This window comes from Psammomys obesus, unplaced genomic scaffold (genome assembly GCF_907164565.1).
Source record: "Psammomys obesus unplaced genomic scaffold, mPsaObe1.curated_primary_1811, whole genome shotgun sequence".
NCBI lineage: Eukaryota > Metazoa > Chordata > Mammalia > Rodentia > Muridae > Psammomys > Psammomys obesus.
Window position 1 is genome coordinate 2,777,552 of NW_026595981.1, and position 17,260 is coordinate 2,794,811.

General features: G+C 49.6%; 1 protein-coding gene across 2 annotated transcripts in view; it reads left to right on the forward strand.

Annotated features, from left to right (window-relative positions):
- Slc6a4 (solute carrier family 6 member 4) overlaps positions 1–16,435 on the forward strand; it is a 30,348-nt gene extending 13,913 nt beyond the window's left edge. For both annotated transcript variants that reach the window (XM_055620063.1, XM_055620064.1), the window contains exons 5-14: positions 632–770; positions 1,449–1,583; positions 2,056–2,159; positions 3,374–3,501; positions 4,377–4,489; positions 5,053–5,184; positions 6,379–6,478; positions 8,125–8,225; positions 12,476–12,643; positions 15,712–16,435. In XM_055620063.1, coding sequence (XP_055476038.1) covers positions 632–770; positions 1,449–1,583; positions 2,056–2,159; positions 3,374–3,501; positions 4,377–4,489; positions 5,053–5,184; positions 6,379–6,478; positions 8,125–8,225; positions 12,476–12,643; positions 15,712–15,786 — 1,195 coding nt within the window. In that variant the 3' untranslated portion in view covers positions 15,787–16,435. The remainder of the gene's footprint in view (positions 1–631; positions 771–1,448; positions 1,584–2,055; positions 2,160–3,373; positions 3,502–4,376; positions 4,490–5,052; positions 5,185–6,378; positions 6,479–8,124; positions 8,226–12,475; positions 12,644–15,711) is intronic.
- The last annotated feature ends 825 nt before the right edge of the window (positions 16,436–17,260 follow it).

The window sequence follows — 17,260 nt, forward strand, 5'->3', positions numbered from 1 at the left end:
TGTGTGTGTGTGTGTGTGTGTGTGTGTGTGTGTGTGTGTGTGTGTGTATGTGTTTGAGACAGGGTTTCTCTGTATAGTCCTGGCCTCGGAGATCCTCCTGCCTCTTCCCCCTGAGTGCTGGGTTTAAACGTGTGGGCCCCTACCCCCTAGCTGGTGGTGCTGACTTTGTAAGTGGGACCTACCTTTCAGAAGACTCTTGGAGAATGTAGGATTTTTTTTTTTCTCGTGTTAAGGATTCAACATGGGGTCTTACACATGCTATGCAATTTGTTCTTCTGGTATGCTATTCCTTGGCCCAGTGGTACTTTTGATATAGGAACTGTAGGCAATAGTGGCCTGGACACAGTACTAATTTAGAGCGAAGAAGGGCTCATTGCCTGCACAAACATTCCCGCGTACTGGGGAGCTGGTCGTGTTGGTGGAGAGGTTCTGGTTACAGACAGTGGAAGAGGAGGGCAGGTCTGGCTTTGGGCTGAGTGTGCCTCCCGGGGCCGTCCAGCGAATGTGCCGCTTGCCGTTTCAGGATGAGTGAGGCCCATTCCAGCCCCTCCTGAAGCTCATGCTGGTCTAGAGGTCGCACAATCCTGTGCTCAGGTGGCTCTCTCACAGGCTCTTCTTCCTGTCACTCCAGGCGCCATGTTCTGCAGATCCACCAATCTAAGGGACTCCAGGACCTGGGGGCCATCAGCTGGCAACTTGCTCTCTGCATCATGCTCATCTTCACCATTATCTACTTCAGCATCTGGAAAGGCATCAAAACATCTGGCAAGGTGAGGAACACTCTGCTGTTTTTGTCCTGGAATCGCTAAGGCCCCACAAAGCTCAAGACCATTATCCTGGACAGCTAGTGAGCAGGAGAAAATCAGTTTGCCTCAACACCAAGCACATTCCTTCTTTGATACTTCCTTCATCACATCTGTTAGGAGGTTCTAGAACTTAACCAATGTCACTTATATGTAAGCACATCTAAGCAAATGAAGGCACAATGTGTCCCCTTTATAACTATATTTAAAATGCGTAGGGGCAGGAGACACCTCAGCGGGTGAGGCACTTGCCACAGAAGAGTGAAGATGGAGTGTGGGTCTCTAGCACTCTCCAGCACTCAGGTAAAAGCTGAGTGCAGAAATGCATGCGTGTATAGTTGTCCAGCACTGGGGGCAGGAGGCAGAGATAGGGGCATCCCTGGGCTTGCTGGTCCGTCTGTCTAACTGAATGGGTGAGCGCCAGGCTCAGTGAGAGACCAACTAAGATATCCAATGTCAACCTCTGGTCTCCACACATCTGTGCAAGCACATATACAAATTATATACTTTTTTCAAAATTCTTTTAGCCTAGTGGTCTTCAGCAGTCAAGGACAGCACCGCCTGCCTGCCTTGACCTGCCACCTTCCTTCTTTGCTGCCTGGGAAATCATGGCAATAACCTGTGTTTCTGTCTCCTTCATTCCAGGTGGTGTGGGTGACAGCCACCTTCCCTTACATCGTCCTGTCTGTCCTGCTGGTGAGGGGAGCCACCCTTCCTGGAGCCTGGAGAGGGGTCATCTTCTACTTGAAACCCAACTGGCAGAAACTCCTGGAGACCGGGGTGAGCCTGAGGGAAATAGCACTCGCTTGTCTGGCTTTTACTAGAGAAAGCCATTGGCTTTCAAATAGGACAGTAGTGACAGCTCACATCCAGTGTTCACGCCTGTAATGATCCTTTCAATCAGAAATACAAGGGCCAAGACCACGGCATCTTGAGGTCACTTAGCAGGAAGCTGCTGCTTTTGGCGGTGACCGCCCTCTTCCCTCTCCTTCTCCCCTCCTCCCTCTCCCCTCCTCCCTCTCCCCTCTTCCTTCCGCCTTCCCTTCTCACCCTTCCACCCTCCCTTCTCATCCCTGCCCTCACCCCACCTTCCCCTTGCTCCCCTATCCCCTACACCCTCTCCCTCCCCCAGTGTCCTTCCCCCTCACCCCACACCCTTACCCCCTTCTCTCTACCCTCCCCCTCATCCCAGGCCCTCACCCCCTCCTTGTCCTCACCCCCTCACCTCATGCCCTCTCCTGCTGTGTTCCAGGTGTGGGTAGATGCTGCCGCTCAGATCTTCTTCTCTCTGGGGCCCGGCTTTGGGGTCCTCCTGGCTTTTGCTAGCTACAACAAGTTCAACAACAACTGCTACCAGTGAGTATGTGGGGACACCCAGCAAAGCTTGGGAATGGAGTGACCATGAGGGCGCTGCCCCTCAGGGTTGTCAGGGGCCCTTGGCCATTCATCCTTTTTATAGTGTCCTTTCAGGAACTAACTTTATCCAGACTATTTAGAGGCTGAGAAAGTCTCCAAGACACTTCTGTTTGTGAGAGTCATATATATATATGAAACTCTGAATTGGCAGGGTACATTCCCATAGTCCCAGAACTTGGAAGGTGGAGACAGAAGGCTGGTTCAAGGCCAGCCTCAGCTACGTACTGAGTTTGGTGTTAGCTTGGGCTCCACGAGATCCTGCCTAAAACCAGACAGGTAGCAAATCAAGCAAGCAAACAGAACAAGGATATGCTGCAGCACGGTTACAAAAAAATGCAGCATGCACCAGGGAATAGGCTTCTCGATGAAAATTGTAAACCAGTTAACTGTTTAGACACAGAAAGCATAGTGATTGAACCAGCTCAGCTTACAGAAACTGCCGTGACTGTGGAGAGGCATGCTTCGATGTTTTAACGGGACAGCAGCATTGTGCCCGTGACGGCTTGAGCATCACTCGTGTTCAGGCAGTAAATCTTCCTGCACAGGAGGCAATGTCCTGCAGTCCACTTGTACTATTAGAAAAATACCTATGAGATTCATTGTTTCTAAAGATGGGGGACCAGTTCACACATACACATTCATTAGAATGTGGCCTTGTGTTGGGATCCCAGCTAAAGCTATGTAATGAAGTTTTAAAACTGTCAAGCTTTCCCCTTGGCAGTCTTTTGGCTTTATTTAAAGATAATATTAAATTTTTGATTTTACAAATGTGGGGTCCTTACTGGAGCCCCCAGTTAAGGCTCTGCTCCAGGGCAGTGCCTCTCCTGGCTGAAGCGAAGAGGTCTGTGCTGTGCTGCTTCACAGCAGAGTCAGGCTACCCCCTCTCGAATCTTGCTCTGTAGCTCATACTGGCCTTGAACTCACGATCCCCCTCTTCACCCGCCTCACTCAGCCTGCAAAGGGATGGGATTAGACGTATGTGACATGACTTTTGTCCATGTCTCAGAACATCCCTGGCCTGCCCGTCCCCACTCTGTGTGTGTAGGCAGTGTTCGGGGACAGGGCCCTGGGAGATGGGGGCAGGCTGGGCTGGAGGCCTGTCTTAGGCTCCCTACCCTGGAAGTATCTCAGACAGCCTGGGCTCTCCACTCCAGAGACGCCCTGGTGACCAGCGTGGTAAACTGCCTGACGAGCTTCATGTCCGGCTTTGTCATCTTCACGGTCCTTGGCTACATGGCTGAGATGAGGAACGAAGACGTGTCTGAGGTGGCCAGAGACGCCGGTAGGACCTGGGGCTCTGCTTACAGGACTGACCTCCTTTGAATCTTCACAAATATCTAAACTTCTCAACTGTTCTTTTAAGTTTTCAAAGATTTGGAAGAAACTTAATTTTCTTAGTGGTCTCAGCCCACCCATGCATTTAGTTTCCTTAGTGCCTGGTGCTGGGGCCTTCAGTGCATGATGGGCTTAAAACATGGCTTGAATGGTAGGTTTAAAACCAGTGGGTTTGGGCACTCGTGCTGGGGTCCAGTCTAGCAGGCAAATGACTACTAGTCCTTGGAAGTCCCCTTGCTGAGAGAAGAGATCTCACTAATGTGACCATGCCGCTTAATGTTTTCATGGGAAATAATGCAACAGATATTAAACAATGAGACCAAGGAGATGGAGTCCCAGGGCCTGGAGAAAGATTTGCACTTTGGCCTGATTCAGCGCTTTGACCAAGTGATAGCATCCCTAGTTAACCCATGAGGGGGTGAGTCCCAGCACACTGACAAAAGGTCTTTAAGGGCTGGGGGTGTAGTGGAGCACTTGGTGCTCAGATGCTGGAGCTCTGTCCATAGCACCCCAAATATAAAAAGAGGGGGTGACTTTAAAAGTAGCGGGAGGTCCTTATTACACTTCCTGCTATTCTGAGCTGACATCACAAGGTCCCTTAAAAACAAAGGTCTTACATGGTTGGGCTTGTGCTAGTTGCAGTATCAAGTCTCCTCTCCCCCCAGTTGCAGTTGCCTGGTTTTCAAGGCGGACGATCTTCCCTCTGGCTTTGCAAAATGTCTGGTGTGAAGAAACATTTGTGCTGACTGTAAACTAGCCCAGACCTAGTATGCAATAGCTTGGTAGAGATGTCAGCACTCCTCCTCTCTCCCTCTGTTCCAGGCCCCAGCCTCCTTTTCATCACGTATGCAGAGGCTATTGCCAACATGCCAGCATCCACATTCTTTGCCATCATCTTCTTCCTCATGTTAATCACGCTGGGCTTGGATAGCACGGTGAGTGGAGACGGAAAAGGGTCTGGTAGGACAAGAGGAAAAGGGAACAGGAAGTGGCTAGGCTCACTTCTTCCCACCCAGACCCTCAGGTGGTACTGATTGCTCCCTCTGGGTAATTTCCCCTCTTCTCCCTCCTCCCACTGGTCTTCCCTTCTTCACCCTCCTCCTCCCCCTCCTCTTCCCTTCTTCATCCCCATTCCATCCCCCTGTCCACCCCTCAGCAATGGCACCTTTTGCACTGGGAGTTATTAGTGGCATAATTAGGGAAAGCTTAGCATGTATGAATTCCTAGGTAAACCTGATGGCACCTGAAGGCTCAGCTCAGAGAAGGTACGGGCATTGAGCTGGCCCTGGGGCAACCAGCCTCCCCAAGACACCAATGCTTCCGCGTGCTGCCTTTTCTTGTCTGCATATCCTAAGTGACGGGTTCTGATAGGGCTATCAGATGGAAATATGCTTCTAGCTGTGTTCATGGGCCAGTGAATGGGCGAACTAGTCTGGATCGGCTTGACGGCTCATTGTCTTATCTCTCTTCCTCCTCACTGTCCGCATGTATCCCTTAGTTTGCAGGCCTGGAAGGTGTGATCACCGCTGTGCTGGATGAGTCCCCACACATCTGGGCCAAGCGCCGGGAGTGGTTTGTGCTCATCCTGGTCATTATTTGCGTCTTGGGATCCCTGCTCACACTGACCTCTGTGAGTAGCAGGGCCTTTGGCTCCAAGTGGCCTCTGCCGGGTCACTAGGACTCCACCGGCAGAATGGACCCTTCCTATCCACTTCCACAGTGTCCTCACTTGGGCACCTAAAAGGGTGTCGCTAGCACTATTGAAAAGCTCATCACGGCGTGAAGCCTCGGCTTAGAGTTAGTTGCCTGCCTAGCTCGTGTGAGATCCCGGGTTCAGTTTTCGGCACTGAAAAGTTTGTCACCAAGGAGAAAAGTTACTTTCGGCAGTCTCTGCTGGTAGATCTGTGCATGGCGTCAGAAGGCCTAGCATTTTGCAACAGATCCAATTATATTTCAGGCTTGGCAAAAATACCTGGAAGGAAGTTAGGATTTGCGTTTCCAGCCATTTCTGCCTTTTAGAGGCACTGTTACGGCTACTTTGCCCTCGTATCGTGATGTGAGGCTGCTGTCCTACATATATAATGCCACTTCAACAACTTTAGAGCTTGCAATAAAGAAGCCAGAGGCTCCCCAGGGGGCACGCTGTCTTCTCCCCTCCCCATCCCTTCATTCAGTAGTCAAGGCAGATACAGGAAAGCATCCATCAGATACCGTGACGTCATGGGCTTGCGTGCTGCTGGCTCAAGCCAGATGTTACTGATAGGCCTCTTCAAGCTCGCTTTGCCAGGGGTGGGGGAGGGCAGGGCAGGGCTGCATAGGTCTCAGAGGAGTCAGAAGTGAGAAGTAAAGGCATGGAGCTGTGACCAAAGCACTTGGGTATCTGGTGCCACACAGGCTGGCTAGAACTCACAGAGACCAGCCTGCTCTGCCTCCTGAGCGCCAGGATCAAAGGTGTGCGCCACCATGCCTGGTTTCCAGATTTTTAAAGTTGTGTGTTCTCCAAGGTTGAGCAGACAGGAAGTATTCAGTAGGCTCAGAGTGGCTATATAGGCTCTTTAGAGTTTGTCTCTTACAGTGTAGCGGATAAAACAAGGATGACGGAGGGGAGCATGCCCCAAGGCTGTGGGTTCAGTTCTCAGCACCATTTTTTTAAAAATGGTGTCAGATGGGCACACATTCAAAGGCCATTCCACAAGGAAGCTCCCGAGTCCGGAGCGAGAATCACCCAGTACCTCCCTGTATGCAGAAGCCCCTGCTGGCCTTTGTAAAGAGGTGTAGCTGCACCTCAGGAGACCGTTAACCATGTCTGTGACCTTGTCCCCAGGGAGGGGCGTACGTGGTGGCGCTGCTGGAGGAGTATGCCACGGGGCCTGCGGTGCTCACGGTGGCCCTCATTGAAGCCGTGGCCGTGTCGTGGTTCTATGGTAAGAAGCCCCTTTCTACCCTCCCCTCCGCCTGCATGTGGACAGGCGCTAGTTTCATCGGGGAGGATGGGAAGGGGCAGCGGATGCGATGATCTCCGAGGAGGGCCTTCTGTGGCCATACACCGCTGTCTGTGCTGTCCCACAGGTGCCACACCCTTGAGGGGGAGCCTTGTCCACACCCCGGTTTTTTTTTTTTTTTTTTTTTTTTAATATTTGCGGTGGTGGTTTGAGAGCCAACGTGCACCGCATTACTGTTAGAGCACTCAGGGTCGTGTTTCTCCAGGGTGGCCCCTTCTCAGAGCTTGGGCCCTCTCCACCACAAGGTGAGAATGTGCTTGCTGTCTCTGCACTGGAGAACCCCAGGTCCCTCCCTCCTGTCCCGGGATGGACTCTGACAAGGGTGAGAGGAGGTACAGGAAGTGAGCTGAGATTAATGGGCAGAGGTTCCTCGGGCCCCGAGAAGCGTTAGCCGAGGGCATGGACGTGAACTTAGGTTCTGAGACGAGGCTTTGTGATGGGGAAGCAGAGGTCTCGTCCCGGAAACACATTTGCTTTCCAACCTCTGCACTCAGTCGCAGTCATGATGCACACGGTGAAGACAGAGGGGAGAGCACATGAAGTACAGGATTTAGTTGTGTGGCGTGTGTGTGTAGACACCTGCAGAGGCCAGAGGAGAGTACGAGTTCCCTGAGGCTGGACGTGGAGGAGGCTGTTCCAGTCATGGGTTCTGCAAACTGAATTCAGAACCCAAGTTTTTCTTTTTATTTGTTTACTTTTGTTTTTTTTCGAAACAGGCTTTCTCTGTGTAGCCTTGGCTGTCCTGGACTCATTTTGTAGACCAGGCTGGCCTTGAACTCACAGTGACCTGCCTGCCTCTGCCTTGAGTGCTGGCATCATAGGCGTGCAGCACCTCGCCCGGCTAGGACCCAATTTTTTAAGAGAAAAGACATTACCTTTACTTCCCCAGCAGTTCAGAGGCCAGAATTCACAGCAGACCTGCGGAGGAAGCTCAGGGCTCTGGAGGAAGCAGCTGGGAACACTCATTTCTCACCTGCCAGTGGGCATTCTCACATTAGTGCCAGTAATCCTTTACAGAAGAGCCCGGAGCTTGACCTGGCGTAGGGATGAGCTATACTGTGGTTAAACATTTCCCTTGAAGGGCTGGGAGAGATGGCTCAGAGGTTAAGAGCCCCGGCTGCTCTCCCAGAGGACCTGGGTTGATTCCCAGCACCCACACAGCAAGTAACAAATGGCTGTAATTCCAGTTCCAGGGGACCCAACACCTTCTTCCGTAGGTAAAACACATAAATCTTTTTTAAAATTGCCAGTGGACAGTCCTATTGGTTTCTGCCAAGCAGGCTCACCATTACTAACTAAAGTCAGTTTCTCCCATCAATAACACCACAATTAATCCAGGCTGAGAATTGTAGCGTGGGCACCGATGGAAGGCTTGCATTCCTAGTTGGTTATCAGCTTTCCTTGAGCCCCTTGAGCCCCTTGTGTGGAGTGCCCGAGCGAGTCCTCAGGCTCAGGGAGGAGCCCCCACTCCCGTCCTTGCCCTTGCCAGGGCTGACCCCGTGGACCCCGCCTCCAAGCCTTGGGACGAAACTTCATGTCCTCTCAAATTCTCCTTTGGGTGATTCCAGGGATCAGTCAGTTCTGCAGTGACGTGAAGGAGATGCTTGGCTTCAGCCCGGGATGGTTCTGGAGGATCTGCTGGGTGGCCATCAGCCCCCTGTTTCTCCTGGTGAGTTGTCACTTCTGCCTTGTTGGTCCAGGCACCAGTGAAGGGTAACACAGACATCAGAGCATGCTGGCTGAGGGTACGCACCTCAGAGTTACAAATCCAGTACCACTGTATGGACAAAAACCACATCAAGGGGCAAATATAAACTAATGCTCCAAGAGGCCCCTGTGTTGGGGCCCCGCAGCAGCTGTCTACCACTGCTCACCTGTTTCTGACTGTGAATGTTAGGGTGGCTAGCATAGCATCCCTGCAAACAATAATGATCACGAACATTTACAGAGCAGGAAGTGCTACAGCCAGCTTTGTTCCAGACTCACACCGTGGACCTTTTAATCTTTATAGTTCTGCAAGGTGGTGGGGTCGGGGTTTCGTGTTGCTTTAAGATAGCCTTTGTCTGTAGATCGAGCTGGCCTGGAATGCTATATGTAGCCCAGGCTGGCCTCATATTTGAGACCTTCCTGTCTCTCAAGTGCTGGCATCACAGGCATGAGCCGCTGTACCTGGCTTGGTGCGTCTGATGAACTTTTAAGGAAACTGAGGCTTAGTGTCACTAAAATCATGTGACAAAAACTACTGAAGACCAAGGAAGGACACACTGTATTGGTCCTGAGAGGGGTCCCGGCAGGCTCATACTTAACAATTTGACGTGCACCTTGAAGAGGCACACACACAGTCCCCACGTTTGGGTCAGGGTCAAAGTAGAATTCAGCTATTGTCAAAGGGCCTGGATAAGAGAGCTGAGGGCTAACAGGGCAGCTGTGGTGCATGCCTGTAATCCCAGCACTTGGGAGGCAGCAGCAGGTGGATCTCTGAGTTAGGGACCAGCCTGGTCTACAGATCAAGTTCTAGGAAAGCAGGGTTACACAGAGAAACCCTGTCTTGAAAAAAACCAAAAGAAAAGAAGCTTGAGTGTCAAGGGTTGCTCAAGACAGGTTTAGTGTATCCTCTGATGTAATTTATGTATCCTACCATCTTCTCTCCAAGTGTCTTCCTAAGGCCCAGAGATGGACAATGCTCTAATAACTTCTCAAGTGCATACTGAGGCAGCCTGGGATAGACCCAAGCTGTGTGCATTCACAGGGACTGTTTCTCAGTTTTTTATTATTTATATATAACTTTATTGAGAGGGGACATTTTTTGACCCTTCAAAGCCAAAAAACGGGTTAGATCATTCCATGAATCTTTCTCAGCTTGTTGAGAACATCTGGGCCAGCCCAGGTGTCTCAGGCCTTAGCACACTCTGTCCCTTCTCTCCTCAAACACCTCTTCATCCCCTCCAAGTGCTTTTCCTTGAGGCAGAACCTTTGCTCTCCGCTCCAAGCAACCAATGCATCTCAGGATTAAGTTTTATGTATGTATGATGGCCCAGCTGCTTATCTTTGCCTCTGTGACACCCCATGCGTCTGTCCCCAGAAGCCTTTACTGTCCTACACTCCACAAACATTTGCAAACATTTGCAAACATTTGCCTTGAGCAGCAAACTTCTCAGCCCAGAGGCTCCCGTGCAGGCCCTGGCTTGTGAACTTTCTCAGGTTTCAGGCCAGTAGCTCCAGGTTGCTTTGCCGGCTCATTGCTTGCCTGATGCTTTTAGCCCAAATCAAAACTACTTTTTTTAAACAAGGTTTGCTGGTCTTGAACCTAGTGCAAGAGATCCTCTCACCTCAGCTCTCGAGTGGGGACTACAGGAATGCACTACCATGCTGTCTAGTGTTTTAAATCCAAAAGGTTTTTTTTTTTTTTTTTCTTGTTGTCTGTATAGGGTCTTGCTCTGTAGTCCTGGCTGGCCTAGAACTCGCTACATAGACCCAGGTTAGCCTCCCACTCACGTTGAGCCCCCTGCCTCTAGAGTGCTGGGATTGAAGGCAAATCCTCATGCAGCTGGCAGTTTCAGTGGCTTTTACATTGAGGGCTGGACTGAGGCTCTCTGTCCACCATGACACAAATAGGTCATTAACTCTATTAATACCTATGCCTCTTGATAATCCACTTAAACCCTTTCCTTTGTTTCTCAGAGGAAGAAGTCACGTTAGATTAACGTCTTGAAGGCAGAGGCAGCTTTGTTTGTGTGCTCTCACATTCCCCACCCAGAAAGAAAGCAGTGTCCGGGGCCCATTCAGGGGAGAGGCAAAGGAGGCCCTCCCTAGGACACACAAAACCTAAGGGAGCCAAGCACACTGGTTCTCAAGATAGAAACGATCCTAATGCAATATTTTAAAATGTCATTTGTATGGCTTTTCTGTATTACCAAAGACTGGAACTGATCCCTGAATCCGGGGGACTTCCTTACCTGGCTTAATCTGCCGCACCCTAATCGGGCCCCATCAGGTCCTACCTCTGACGGATTATACTAAAATATTTTGGCTTCCCCTTACACACCGTGCCTACACACTTCATTCTTGTCTGGGCCTTGAGGCCTGGGGCTTTTTTTTTTTTTTTTTTTTTTAATTTCTGGAGGTTCATGGTCAGTGAGTGTCTTTTCTTACCTAGCAACACCCACACAGCTGCATTCCTCATGACCCCAAACAATAGTCACTTTACTTCAGTCCTCCTAAGGAAAGAGCTTTTTGTTGTTGTTGTTGGTTTTTTTGTTTGTTTTTCAAGACAGGGTTTCTCTGTGTAGCCTTGGCTGTCCTGGTCTCACTTTGTAGACCAGGCTGACCTCAAACTCACAGCGATCCTCCTGCCTCTGCCTCCCTGAGTGCTGGGATTACAGGCGTGCACCACCCACCCCTGGCTCAAAGCAAGTGCTTTCATGCTGGACTGAGAGAAGGCAAATCTGCCTTCCATGTCTATGTAAATCAGCAGGCCCCTGCTCTCAGCTTCGTAGGAATGCTTTAGGTAAACAGGCAACTCACTAAAAACATTCTTTTTCAATGAAGATAAATTACAAAAAAAAAAAAAAAGGACAAATAAATAAGAATGACTTAAAGGTTAAGAGCACCGGCTGTTCTTCCAGAAGACCGTGGTTTAATCCCAGCACCCACATGGCAGCTCACAACTGCCTGTAACTCCAGTGCCTGGGGATCTGACTCCTTATACAGACATACATGCAGGCAAAACACCAATGCACATAAAATAAATAATTAATCAAGAAATAGTGTGTATGAGGAGAGAGAGGCAGGGTTCAGTTAGGAAGCCACTGAAGAAAAGAACTTGGGCCAGCCAGGTGGGCAGTGATGTTGCCCACCTTCAGGCCCAGCACTCGGGAGGCAGAGGCAGGTGAATCTCTCTGAGTTCGAGGCCAGCCTGGTCTACAGAGTGAGTTCCAGGACAGCCAGGGCTACACAGAGAAACCCTGTCTTAAAAAACAAACAAGCTTGAGTCCCGAAGGAACTGGACTTCACACACCCACCATAAGACAGCCCAGTGCTCACATGGACAGCTCCTGATCAGATCTCCGCCTCTATTCCCAGCTCCCTTCCTCAGTAGCCAGGTCTGCGACTAAGGAGCCTGTGACAGGAGCAAGGTTTGCATTCGACAGGACTCCTGGCTAGCACTGCTCAGAGGAAGGGTGTTTGCTTGCTTAACAATGTCCTGTTTTATTACCTGATGACAAAGGAAAAACAGATATAAATAGATGTTTAACCCCACAAGTAATTTACATTAGTGTCTTCCTTATGACCATGAAGCACTCAAATAAAATTATACTAAGAACAATAATGATTTCAGCACAGTAGATCCTAGGCCAAAAATATTGATGCTTAACTCTGGAAACCAAACTGAAAATAAGAAAATGGTACGTGGGGCATTAAGAGACATGAATTTTCAAGTGAAAAATGTGTCAAGCTGCTTTTCTCCCTTCCACTATTCCTTTCAGAGAGGACCATCTCACCTCAGTCAGTCAGTCAGTCAGTCAGTCAGCAGAGGGAAACAGAAAGGCCATCCAAGTCATCTCTCTGCTGTCAGTCCCTGTGGGTACCAGTCTCTTCTCCTCAGAGGGAGACACTGTGTCTTCCTGACTTTTGGGGTTTTTGTAGAGATGCTGTAATTCCCACAGTAGGCTCCAAGGTCTGGGATGGTGAAGAAACCCCTAGGAGAGTCACTGTTTTTCTTTTGTGTGTGTGTGTGTGTGTGTGTGTGTGTGTGTGTGTGTGTTTTGTTTAGTTTTTAGTTGGTACCGAAGCTGGTAATAGTGTGATTCAAGAGTTCAATCTAGGAGACAGCCTGGTAGATTCTTAGATTTGATCTCTGTGGTCTCAGTCTGCATAGATGTGCTGAAGATTTTCAATGTTTCTTGGAATTTGTCTTAGTTCATCATTTGCAGTTTTCTGATGAGCCCGCCCCAACTGCGGCTTTTCCAATATAACTATCCCCACTGGAGCATCGTCTTGGGATACTGCATAGGGACGTCGTCTGTCATCTGCATCCCCGCCTATATCGTTTACCGGCTGATCAGCACTCCGGGGACACTTAAGGAGGTATGTGCCAGCCGGGAGTGTGTTTAGTAGGATAATTGGAAAGAAAATAATTCTCTTATGTTTTATTCAGAAGACATACCCATTCACAAAGCCCACCAGAAGGCTCTTTGTTTTATATATTCCTAACAGGGTTTGACCTACCTCACTGAAGGTGGGGATAGTTAATGGCCACCTTTATCATCGTGCAGCAACTCGCAAACAGTGACAATAGTTTGCACGATTGCACTCTAGCAGGACAGCCAGAGTTGGTGGTTGGTTGGTTAGTGGTTTCACTACTAGGATTCATGACAGTGTCACAAAATGGAAATGGGGTTTTGTTTGTTTGGTTGGTTGGTTGGTTAATTTTTGGTTTTTTTAAACATGGTTTTTCTGTGTAGCCTTGGCTGTTCTGGACTCCCTCTGGATGAGGCTGGCCTCGAACTCACAGAAATCTGCCTGCCCCTGCCTCCCTGAGTGCTGGGATTAAGGGGGTGCACCACCACGCCCACTGAATCAAAATGTTTAAATGTTATTTGTTCAGTTGTGTTTCTGCCACCAGGAGAGTCTGTTTGCAGGCAGGGAAAGAGCTCAGAGGTGAAGAGTAGCACCAGGGGAAAGCCAGGAGGCTCTTGAGAATGCGGGGCGACCAGGCTGTGGGCCCTAATAAGCACAATTTACATATCGACTAGACCCTTACAGCAGTGCACGCAGACATTTCATAAGAGAACATGAGACAAACATCTTTTTCTGAGAACAGCTGCTGGATTCATTTCTTTTTCTAAGTGAGAAAACTCACCTCTTGCAGATTTCTATAACCAAGCCAACCCTTTCCCAACCTTCCCTCCCAAAGAGGACCAGACATCGTTTTATTGTAATCCATTCTCAGACCCAGAGTCACTAAGTTCCTTCCTCCGGGCTGAATGATGGTTGAGAAGATTCATGCCCTCTGTTGCTTCAGACCCAGAGGCCAGGGCCAGAGGGTTGACAGATGTCAGTCTTACCTCGCAGGCTGTACCTCAAGTCCCAGTTGTCTTTCTTGCACATCTCAGTTACAGGGAAATGACACCCAAAAGAATGCAAGTAACTGAGCACAGCCCCGTTGGCGGTAGAGGAGAGACAACAGCTGTCTTCACCATAGACCACCCGATGGGAAACAGTAGGTTTCCAGGAAGCGGCCGTAAAGCCCAAGGAATGTAAGGAAAGGCCCTGGTCAGCTGAGGAAAGCACTCACCTCTGCGCTGGTTTCCCGGTCGGCAGAATGTGCTCATTGGATACAGCACGCTCAAGGAGCCGCTTTTCCATGGAGCAGCAGCAGGGGCCCTGCTGGGTAGAAAGCCCAGGGAATGCTGGATTAAGGAGAACCTGGCACCCTTCTTGAGGGAAGCCTTCTGAGAGAGGCCTTTACTTGGCATGCAAGCGGTAAAGCATGCCATGTTTTGTTTTCTTTTGTTTTGTTTTCCGAGAACCCCTGGGAGACTAGAAATTTGGGTCTTTTAGGAGGAGGTCAGATTTCGATTCTAAAACAAAATCTCCCTGTGGAGCCCAGACTAGACTTAAACTTGAGTGCTCCTCTCGCCTCCCCACTGCTGGCGGGATAAGATGTGTGCCTCCACGCCTGCCTCACTAGGAGTTTTACAATAATTACTTGTTAATTACCAGATTTGACACTCAAACGTGTTCTAAGAGGTTCTATATAAAATTTTGGTTCGGTTAAGGAAAAAAAAAAAAAAAAAACTAAAGGAAATGTAAATCTAAGAGAAAAGTAAACGCCTGAACGTCTCTACTCCACGTGTAGATGCCCCTTGATTTATAACGAGATTAGATCCTGATAAACTCATTGTGAGTTGAAAATATCAGTAAGTAAAAAAAAAAATACAACAAATATACCTGACCTCCTGAACAGCACAGCCTGGCACAGGGCCGTTATTCTCACAACCGCTCGGCTGGCAGGGAGCTTCGGCTTTTGCTGCCACCACCTCCTATCAGGAGAAGGCGCTAGCATGAGGAATGATGCTAACCCAGAACAGTCTCCACTGAAAACCGTGAAGGAAAAACAGGCGACAGGAACCCACTGCATGCTGGGGTCTACTTGTATATTCTATGTGTGTAGAATAAGCTATTTACTGGTTAATTTGGGGAGGTAAGCACGAGCAGCCTACAAGTCTCAGGGTTGGGGTCACTTGCTGGCTGAAGTCACCATTGCAGACAGCCGTAATGACCCACACAAAGATGGCGGCAGATGGTTCCTAATGAGCACACGAGCGTGAAGATGTCAGCAATGCTCTTAGACGAGCTGATCGCCCTCTTGCAGGAGGCCATGGCCTGGCGAGGTGCGAGAGCAGGAACAGTCTCGTGGGCTCAGCAGGCCAAGGCTCTGACCACCCAGCTACATGAGTTGAGTTAGATTGTTGGAACCTACACAGTAGAAAACCGACTCCCGAAAGTCATCTTCTGACCTCCACATGGGCGCTGGCACACCTGCACGTACACATACATGCGCACAAAATGAAATAAGACCTGGCAGCTTGGGGGAGTCGGCAGCCGAACGGGCAGCAGTTCACATAGGGAGGGGGTGGGGCGAAAACCAGCCACTTTTCTCCATAATGTTATTTACAGAGCTTGCCTTTTCTGCACACTTATGACGCCCAGAAAAGAGCTCATCAAACTCCACTTAAGACTAATTGCAAGACATATTTTTATCTAATGATAGTTCACGGCGTGGTGAGGGATGGCTATCAGTGGGACCACGGTCCGGAGGGGGAAGGACTGAGCCCCAGTCCCTCTGCTCCCCACACTCCCCGTGGCTCTGGGGAGCCTTGCCTGGCTGAAGCCAGTCACGCTGTGGCCAGCAAGGCTCCTTCGAAGGATTCTTTGCTTCCGTTAGGGTTAGAATGATATTCCTCCCGTAGTTCTCCACTCTGCCGTTTTTATCCGCATTAGAAGATAAGTTGGGAATTGCTCTCTTAGAGGGCAATGAGGCTATTCCAACTTATTATGAATTGCCATTAAAATACTGTCCAACGTTTCAATATTAATGCTGAAATATCTCTTCAATGAGGCTTCAGAACACTGCGTGTTCTTCCCCACAGCGCATTATCAAAAGTATCACTCCTGAAACACCAACAGAGATTCCCTGTGGGGACATCCGCCTGAAGGCCGTGTAACGCGCCAGTAAGAGGAAAGGGCTGCCCAGCCGGCTCTCCCACTCCGAAAAGCCCACCCCAACCTCTCCCCTCTAAGCCGGGCCTGATGAGGCAAGGTCTTTCTTCAAGGAGACGCAGCCCTCGAGACTTCGGCGCCCAGGCTGCCGAGTCAGCCACCTCTTTCCGTGACGTCCCTGGAACACGCTGCCACATGAGATGGTGACCCAGCTCAGCTGGCCTCTTTTGGACACGGGAGGGAGCGTAAGGAGGGGGTGAAAACTGTGCACTCATCAGCCTTAGGTTTAGAATTAAGTCTGTGAAAGCCTGTACCGTTTTTTTCTGGTGTGACCGTATTATCTCACATCCGCTTCCAAAGCCTCCATTGTTCATGAATGCACACACCGCCTGAGAGAAGACAAGGATGTCTCGCCAGCCATCTGTTTTCTCAGTAGCATAGGATCCTATAGCCGGAATCTGCTAGACCCTTCTAACCCGAGTGCTGCTGTGAGGTTAAAAAAGGAAGCTGTAAAGACGCTAAATGGAAAATTGACGTGTATGTGTGCGCTTTGGTGTCTGTACGTTCGTGTCTCTGTGCTCTGACTCCCAGTACTCTGGGTCCATTACACACTATATAAACGGCCTCTAATTTTTCTTACATTAAACAAATTCCACCTACTCCATCGAGTATGTGTTCTTACAAGCATGTTTTGCTGCCTTGTCTTTTTCCAGTGACAATCCAGTGTCTGGCCACCCATTCTGTCCATGGTCTCCTCCGCCCCCACCCCCAGGATAACGTTCCGTGGGCAAACCTGGCCTGGCCTGTTAGTCGATGTGGCAGGTGCTCCAGGTGGCTCTGGCCAGGGGCAGCTTCCGAGTTCACCCGGATAGCTGGTGTAAGCGCTCCTCCAAACGACGAAGGGGTTTGACTGGTCGTGTTATCTGTCCTGTGGAGACGGGGCAAACACAAGCTCTACCAGCTCTGGGATGCACAGGTGTAATCTATGAGCTAATGGCGACTTCTCCACCCAGGAGCAGTTGGCCAATCCTAGGCAGCTTTAGGTGACCCCAACCTTGACCCTGCCCCACCCAACTCTTCCTAGTGGTCACGATTATGACCTCTAGGGTAATTTAAGTCTGAGTCTAAGGCTGACTGTCAGGTGAATGAAGCTTAGGACTGATTAAGTAAATTTGGACTTCAGTGGCTTATGATTTGGATGAAAAGGCAGAGAAATAAGTTTTACCTTTCAGTGTGAGATTTCCTTATTAAAATCCTGACGGAACCAAGTGATAAAATTACCTGGCACTATATAATTTTGAGTCCTCCACTTAAACAAATTTTGTGAAAAGTAGGTCTAAGCTTGGTGTGGTAGAAGCAGGAGGGTCATGACTCTGATGGCAGCTCAGGCTACAAAGGGAGACACTGTCTGAAAGAGAGAGGGAGGAGGGGAAGGGAGAGGTCCATACATGAAAGGCTTACATTTATCCTATTAGAGCT